General features: G+C 39.4%; 1 protein-coding gene across 1 annotated transcript; it reads left to right on the top strand.

The window, feature by feature from the left end:
- The first annotated feature begins 2544 nt into the window (after window positions 1–2544).
- LOC105036388 (protein PSK SIMULATOR 1-like) lies at window positions 2545–4486 on the top strand. The gene has a single exon (XM_010912158.4). It carries the CDS (start codon window positions 2830–2832, stop codon window positions 4240–4242), a length of 1413 nt encoding a protein of 470 aa, XP_010910460.2. The 5' UTR covers window positions 2545–2829; the 3' UTR covers window positions 4243–4486.
- The last annotated feature ends 4811 nt before the right edge of the window (window positions 4487–9297 follow it).

The raw sequence follows: 9297 nt of genomic DNA, 5'->3' as shown, positions 1-9297 counted from the left end.
TCTTTGAAAAAAATTATGACATCCTATATCTATATTATGACATCTGTATTTAAAAAGTCATAATTTTTATCCATAAAAATTTTTTTTCTACACACGATATAGGAAAACGGTAATATTAGCACTTAAATATCCTGAGGAAGTCTCTTCCTTTCATTGGATAAGCTCGAATGACTGCTCAAAAAACTCACTTTAAAGGCAAATGTAACCCGTGTTGTGAAAGGTGGATTGCCAATTCCTTGCTGCGGTGGAAAACTATCCCTCAATGAAGGGGGCAATATCTACTTTTTATAACGTATTTTTCATTCTGAAATCATTACTTGATTCATTATATATGAAAATATATGGTCGGGAATATATGTTTCTTTGGTCTAAGCCTATCTGTGCCCCCGGATGTAGGTATCTACTTGGGTGCTGAACTGAGTTACCAAAGTTATGATAAATAAAAAAAAAAGTTTTGAGTTTATTCCAAAATGCAGATTTGAGTAATGCAGGATGTCACAATATGCACAGAATATTATAATATTTTTAAAGAATAAAGATATTTTATCATTCAAAATTTTTAAATAAAAAAATAAAGCTACAAGTATTAAATGCACGTTGGAAAATGGTTGGACAAAAATGTTACTTTCATATTACGATATCTTATGCCATATTATAACATTCTGAGTCATATTATAACATCAAAAAATCATAATTTAACGGAGAATATCATAATACGCACAGGATATCATAATTTTCTATACTATATTATAACATTCTGTATATAAGAACCATAATATGTCACAGGATATCATAATTTTTTTCAAAAAATAAAATATTTTCATTATATAAAATTTTTAAATTAAAAAATAAAATTATAGATATTAAATATATTTTAAAAATAATGACTATATAAATTAATTATATAAAGTAGTGTATCCTATATCAGATTTTCTACGTCACCAGCGGTGCACAAAGGTTTTCTCAAATTATGACTGGGACTCCGATCAACCCAATAAACGAACAGCCCATGGAACAAATCCCCACAAATGGTCTGTATTAAAGTGCTACATGTCAATACCAACTTATTTAATCGCTACACCAATCAAGCTTTAAGGAGGTCACTCCCACAAGTCATCATGTTTATGGGGCCACCAAAATCTTCTGATCGATGGACTACATCTAGCCATCCGTAAGTACGTGGTGTACGTCGAACGGAGTAGGATTGCAATGTTGACTACATGAACGGTCATGTTTTCTTGTGATGATGATATCAAAAGTAATATAACATTGGAGAGAGGAAGAGAGGAGGATGGGAGCTTGAGGGCTCTGCTGAGACTTTCGTGGCAGGCCTTCGTGGACTCCGTTCCGAGGCGTATCAAGTAAAACCACCTTTGGATCAGTAACGATACAGACGCTCAAGATAAGTAAAATATAAATTACCACCGCGTCAAGAAAGATGCTTCGAAATCCATGCACATTGATGGAACAAAATTGCGACCGGGTACCGGGGACTCCATGCAACCCAAGAACCGATCAACCCATGGAACAAATCCCTACAATTGGTCCGTATTATAGTGCTAGATTTCAATACCAACTTATTTAATCGCCACACCAATCGAGTTTTAAGGAGGCTTAAGGACGCCACCCCGACAAGTCATTGTGTTGATGGGACCACCAAAATCTTCTGATGGACGGACTATATCTAGCCATCCGTAAGTACGGTGTACGTGAGGTGTGTCATTAATGTAGTAGGATTGCAATGTTGAGCACACGAATGGTCGTGATTTCTTGTGACGATGATATCAAAAGTAATAATATTGGAGAGAGGAACAGAGGAGGATAAAACGAGGGAGCTTGATCAGGGCTGTGCTGAGACTTTTGTGGCAGGCCTTCGTGGACTGCTTTCCAGACGCTCTTGTCGTGGTCCGGTGCACGTGCAAGCCACCACAACGAGGAGATGCAAATCCCCAGCAAAACGACAAACCTAAAAATAGAAAAAATTATCGCCAACCAGAAGATATCTATTTAAATAATATTTAAATCGTGTGAATCTTACGTAGCCATGCAACATGAAACAATTAAGATAGTATTACAGGATAAAGTATTCATCATTAATATATATATATATATATATATATATATATAATATATATATATATATATATATATATATATACACGTATGAGATAACTCAAAATGGTTGGGATCAATATTAACAAAACATATAATATATCAATTACCTAAAAAACGTATTATCTATCAACTTTAATAAAATTTTAAAAAAAAGTTATATCAACAATCCCTACCATCCATGTCAGTATACCTTAATATCATTTTTCATCAAATCTTTTCAAAGAAAAGCATGTTTTTTCCTTTGTTTCCCCCAGATGATCAATTTGATTTGGTACAGGACTCCTATGCTCCAAAGCTTCAAAAGATGATGTGAAAAAGATATTGGTTGACTAGAGAGCGCAAGAACCAGCTAGTCAAAAGTTGCCCACAGCTATAGAAATGCGCCACCAACTTTGCTTTTACCATCCCCAAACCAATGCTAAGCCAAACCTTTCGTACTCTCGCTTCCCCAAGTCTCGCTTGCTCCATACCATTCATTCCCCCTTTTACTTTTCCATATCTACTATATTTACCAGCAACTATCTTAGCTTTCGACATCCCACGAGCTCGCTCACCCACCCCGCACCCACCTCTTCTCCTTTCTCTTTTATTATCCTTTTCTCTGCAACTCCATTTCTAATCATTTTACCCCCTTCTCTATCCGTTTTCTACGCACAAGTAAATTAGATACCATCCTCTCCTCCTCTTCATTTTTATTCTTCAAAGCAAGATCCCATGGCTCTCGAGTCATGGCTAACCAAAGCAAGGTCCGCCATCTCGACCGGCTTCGACTCAGTTCGGTCGACGATGAACGCCACCGACGCCATTGCCATCATTGCCCGCAAGAAGGCCATCGTCGGCATCCTCGCCTTCGAGATCGCAAGCCTCATGTCGAGGCTCCTCCATTTGTGGCGCTCCCTCTCCGATGCCCAGATCAACCGCCTCCACCACGAGACCATCGCCTTGCAGGGAATCCGCAAGATCGTCTCCGACGACGACTCCTTCCTCCTTGGCCTCGCATGCGCCGAGCTCACCGATACGCTCCAAGTCGTCGCCAACTCCGCCACCACCACGTTAAGCCACCGCTGCGCGGATCCATGCCTACGTGAATTCCACCAGATATTCAAGGAATTCTCGGACTCCGGCCACGACCCGCACCGGTGGGTGATGAGTTGGAAGGAGATGGAGAGAAAAGCCAAGAAGATGGATCGCTACGTCGCATCCACCGCCGCTTTATACAAAGAGATGGACGAGCTCTCAGAGGCTGAGCACGGGCTGCGGAAGCTACTGCAGTGTGGCGGGGGATGCAACAAGAACATCCCAGCAAGCAAGCTCGCGGCCATTGCTGAACTCCAGCAAAAAATCTTCTGGCAGCGGCAGGAGGTCAAGTATTTGAAGCAGACTTCCCTGTGGAGCTGCACCTTTGACACCGTTGTCTCGCTTCTCGCCCGATCGTCCTTCACAGTGCTCGCAAGAATCAAACAGGTATTCGTCATCGGATTTGAGTCGTATCCCCTCCCCCGCAGCCTCTCCATATCGGCTACCGTGTATCCATCTTCCGACACGCCACCCCCGCCGCAGGCATCGCCGTCGAAGAAGGAGCAGCAGTGTGGGTTCTTCGAGTCGAATTCGGAGGTGCTGGTGCCACCACCGGAAACTTTGGGAGCAGCGGCGCTCGCATTGCATTACGCAAATCTGATTATAGTGATCGAGAAGATGATCCGATCACCGTGGGCGGTCGGGCCGGATGCGAGGGATGATTTGTACAACATGCTGCCGGTGAGCGTGAGGGGGATTCTGTGGCGGCGGCTGAGGGGGGTTGGGGGGTGGGGGGCGGCGGCTGCGGCGGCTGCGGGGCTGGCGGCAGAGTGGCGGGCGGCGCTGGCGAGGATCAGTGAGTGGCTGGGGCCGGTGGCGCACAACACAGTGCGGTGGCAGGGGGAGCGGAGCTTCGAGGGACGGCGGAGCGGGGCGGCGGCGCCCCGGAACGGCGTGCTCCTACTCCAGACGCTCGTCTTCGCCAACCGTGAGAAGGTGGAAGCCGCCATCGCCGAGCTTCTCATCGGCCTCAACTACGTGTGGAGGTTCGAGAGGGAGATGGCCGCCCGGGCGGCGTTGATGCACATGGATTCCAAAGACGACAAGTAGTGCGTGGAATTCCAAGGCAAATGGCCTTCTTTCTTCTTCTTCCTTTTTTCTTTGTTACCAGGATTTTATCTTTTGTTCCTTCCATTTTCTCTTTTTATGCTATTCAACATCTCAAGCAGTGTGATCCTGATCTTCTGTTGAGTTATCATGTACAAAGCCGCATTATAATCACTCCCCACGTACGTGGTGCATGCATGCAATCTTCTAACTTACAGCTTTTCCTTTTCTTTCTCCCCTTGAAAGTTATTAGTTGGATTTTGGATGTGTTCTTAGTTGAGATCAATGGTGTTGGATTCTGGACCGAGTGTTTATTAAGAAGAACCAGGTATTCCATTGCGTCTTTGTACTTGTTTTTGTTCGTAGCTAGATATGTATTTCTTTTCCTAATATGATTCTATGCAAGTTCTGCTTGGGGGCATCGAACTGTGGCTTTTTGACCACTGAACTGGGAAAGGAGACGGGATCTTATCTTTCTCCTTCCACCAAATAGAGGAGAAAAAGCAGGCCATGATTCTTCTTCGGCAATCACTCTCCTGTGGGCCGGAGTGGTGGTGGAGTGACGTGAGGGTCATCCCGATGCCACCCAGTGGGCCCACAAACTGCAAGGCCTTCGGTGGTATGGTCCCAACGCTACAGTTCAAGAGATCTACCCTTTCTTTTTTTTTTTTTTTTTTTTGTGGGGGTGGGGGTGGGGGTGGGGGGGGGGGGAGATCTACTTGCAGGTATTGGATGGAGTTGGTCTATTTTGGCTCTTGGGAGGATCCATGCACCATGAATTGAAACTCATGAGCTGATATTAATATTTTATTATTGGTTTGTTGGTAGTTGGTTTATATATTTGGGGCAATAAGGAGAGGCATGTTGTGATGATGGCATGGGGACACATTGGGGTCGGTGGAGTCAATCATGGCGAATCCATCACATGCTACATGCCATTTGTTTACACGCTGTCTCCCACCTGTAGAAACGGAGGATCTGATTGGATGATTGCAGGGGGGACAAATGTGCGCGTTGAACTCCACAAAGGAAGAAAATGACTTGTTTACCAAGGCTGATGGTTTAGCATTGGATTCACAAAGATGGTTGAGGTTTTGCAACCAAAAAAAAAAAAAAAAGATGGTTGAGGTTTTCGGTGCTTTTGCCTTGGCCTAGGCATTAAAAAAACAAACCTACTCATCTCAAGATATTTATATTAGTATGATGCAAAAACGTTTTGGTGTATTATATTTTCGGTTTAGAAAATAAAAGCATATGAGCAGTAAATCAAAACAAATAAACATCAAGCTAACTAAGAGAAGCATGTATTATTCAGCTAAAGCGAGGATTGTGTGAGGCCCAAGCCCACACTTTGGCCCAGAAGTAGTGATGTCCGCCTTAAGGCGGTGGCTTCTTGTGGTGGCACACAAAGTGCACGTTTGGGAGTACGTTTGTACTCATCAAAAATAATTTTTGATTTAAAAATAAATTTTTAGGTGCTTGCGTTCTCTCTCTGGGAGATAGGAGAGAAGCTATGTCACACCTCTGATCCGAAATTGTGAATCGAGGGTCATGGCAACCGCCGCATACTCATAGAAAACTCTTCCTATAAGCATGCAAGGTATCTTATCATACTATCTTAAAACAACAGCGGAATAATTAGTCAATAACTTAAATCTAAAATATAACAACCTAAAATTTTTTCTTTAATGTCTCAATAAATTCAACAATGATTCATAGTTTTTACATCAAATTCAATAAGACTTTCAACCGAAAATAAAAGCATAGATATTCTGCTTCTGATCACTCTTCAATTCATATCTTGTATCATCTTAATTCCTCAACATCTATAAAACTAGTAAAATAGGAGGTAATAAGCTAGATAGCCCAGTAAGCAATGATCACTTTTCAACAGATTTCATCAGGTATTTAAGTAAATAATTATTTATAAAAAATAAGCATATAGAGTTCATTAATTCGAAATCAATTTCAATTATGCAACATAATTCATGCCAAATTCATTTTTTTTTCGAAAATTCAAGTTTTTTTCCAGATTTCAATTTCTTTCGTTCTTAAATTCTTTTCGTTAACCATGAGCTATGACCACATTTTTTCTGTGGCAGGGTCATAACACCGCGTATCTTCTTGCGATAAGCTGCGAATCATCTGGCAGCAAAGTCCTTCGGAATCGCTGGTCTCTCTGACGGTTTGTCGCTGGTCTCTCTGGCGACGTAAACCCTCATGACAATTCAATTGCCAATGTATATGCCCCCATTGGCAGGGTCTTTTACGTAGTCAGATTATTAATTCATAATATTTCTTATATCATAATTCTTCATAAATCATATTTCATATTCTAATTTCGATAATAAAATATATAATCATGTAGTATTGAAATAAATCAATATAATGCATCATGGAATCAATATGTTCAATCATGCTTCATCATAACATTTCAAATAAGATATTTTCATAACAAAATACCATTCATCCAATTCATGCATCGTTTCACAAATCATGTCAGAAAAATATATTATAATTTATCGATAAATCTAGAAAAAGTGAAACATTACTTACCTCGAACGCATTCCAATAAATCCACATAATTCTATAAATTTTCTTTCAAAAATTCTGTTCGTAGATCATATAGTGATATCCCATGATCAAACATCCACAATCCTATACAGAATCAATTTCAATAATTAGAAAGAATACGAATACCATATTTCAACGGTTTAGATTGGGTCCGATCATCTAATTTCATCTAATCAAAATCTAATTAGGACCTAAACGATCCAAAATTTAACTATCAGATCAAATCGGATTTGAAGTGATAGGATCGAGGTTTCTTCATCGATTTCATAAAATCAAGTAGAGAGAGAAAATCAGAGGAGAGAGAATTCATGAGGTACAATTCGAATTGATCAGGTGACACAATCCAACATTACGATTGGTCCAATATCTCGATTGGTGAAATCAACATGATCAAATCAAGTCATGACTAGATCGAAATCATGGATGATCAAATTTAAAAATTCATGATCTGATCAAGGTGGGTGTCAATACACTACCCAATAATCATGGATCAAGATTCTTCATCAGATCAGAAATATTAAAAGAATTTTTTCATTGATAAATCGATCAAGAGAGAGAAATTGATCGAGAGAAAAATGACTTTAGAGAGAAAAAATTCTAGAGAGAGAAAATTCTAGAGAGAGAAAATTCATCTTGGACTCCTCAGATGATATGATTCAACAAATTAGATTGATCAGATCAAATCATGCTAAGATTATCATGTAGATAATTCAATAAAATCATGAAAAATAGAATCTTAAAAATACCTAATCTAATCAAAGTGGATGTCGGTATACCGTCCGACGATCACAGATCAAAAATCTATCACGAGGATCATTTAAATTCATCATCATTCTTCTCAAAATTTTAGAAATCTTAAGAGAGAGAAATAATCTAGAGAGAGAATTTTAGAGAGAGAAAGTAGAGAGAAAAAGTCCAATTCTAGAGAGAGAAAATACTAGTTCAAACTGAAGAAAGAGAGGGAAGAAAGAGAAACTCTCTTTCTCATATTTTATTATTTATATCATTATTTATTAATTAATTTATTTTATTTTTTTCTTCTTTTCTTTCTTTCTTTCTTTCTTTTTTTTCTTTTTCTTCACGAAAGATAGAGGAGAGAAAATCCTATTTATTATTATTATATTATTATTATTTTATTTTTCTTCTTTTTTTTTCTTTTTCTTTTCTTTTTCTTTTCTTTTCCTTCTTTTTCTTTTCTTTTTCTTTTCTTTTCCTTCTTCTTCTTCTTTCTTCTTCCCGGGCTTCCTTTGGGCCGAAATAGGGGATCTCACAATCCCCTGTTGGCTAGCCGACCGGCAGTGCAACCAGCGTGGGGCGGCCGTCGGCAGGAGGGGGTGACCCAACGACAAGAGGAGGGCCAAACCGGTGGTCGGCGGTGACCATCGACGTCGAAAATCAAAAAAAATGGGCAAAAAATAGAGGTTCTTCCGCAACAAAATCCGACAACTCCGGTCACCGACGAGCATGCACACAGGCATGGGAAGGAAAGGGGAGAAGAGAGGAAGGGGAGGAGGCTTACCTCCGATGCCGCCGAAGCTTTTTCGGCAAGCAATTAGACGGGCACAGGGATGGGTCTTCGCGGTGGTTTTCCGATGATTGTCGCCGACTGGATCTCAGGTCTTTGGTAGAAGGGAGAGAGGAGGGATCTCCTCCTTAAATAGAGCCAGAGGGGGCTCTTTTCCGATTCTGATTGGGAGCCGGCGAGAGGAGGAAGAAGACTCCCTTCGGAGTTCTTCTCCTCTGTTTTCTTTTTTTTTTGTTTGGGCTTTGGTGGGCTGGGATTCTTACTCGGGCTGGGCCATCACATTCTTTCCCTCTAAAAAAAATTTCGTCCTCAAATTTTTTTTTGCTTGAGTCTTCATAGTTTCTTACTTGAATCTCATCCATAAATATTTTAATATTCTAATTCTTGATATGAATTCATTCTTAAATCATTTCATAAGGAAAAAGTCGGTACATCAAATATCGATCTGAAATGGAACCATTCATTTTCTTATTTATCAAAATCAATATTTCAAAGATTTTCAATATTTCAAGATTTTAAAATTATGATCTCATTTCCTATAAAATTAATGTTCAATATCTCATGACTCAAATTAAACTTAAATCCATCTCTTGTAGGTAGAAGAAAATCAATGTCTCTATTCTTGCATAAGAACTTCATTCATCATCATCATTCATTTTTTTTTAAATATTATCCACTCTTAATTTCAACCCATCATAAGATAGGAAAAACATACTTATGTGAATCATATGATGACATCCCAAATCAATCAAAATTCAAAAATATTTTCTCTTATTCATACTTTCAAAGATTGAAGATTTATCATTTCAATCTCATTCTCGAACTTTTGATATTTTTAATTCTCGATACAACTTCATCATTAAGTCATTTCATAAAGATCAATATCATCATTGTTGATTGAATCAATATCACTAATTCTAGTCATCGAAATTTTCTTACTCAAACCTTCAAACTCTTAA

This window comes from Elaeis guineensis, chromosome 11 (genome assembly GCF_000442705.2).
Source record: "Elaeis guineensis isolate ETL-2024a chromosome 11, EG11, whole genome shotgun sequence".
In the NCBI taxonomy this organism is placed as follows: Eukaryota; Viridiplantae; Streptophyta; class Magnoliopsida; order Arecales; family Arecaceae; genus Elaeis; species Elaeis guineensis.
The sequence above is the reverse complement of the archived record's forward strand: the minus strand, read 5'-3'. Positions and strand labels throughout refer to the sequence as shown.

What these genes read in the sequence shown, in the direction of transcription:
- LOC105036388 (XM_010912158.4), top strand. Translation starts at nt 2,830, where the DNA reads ATGGCTCTCGAGTCATGGCTAACCAAAGCAAGGTCCGCCATCTCGACC.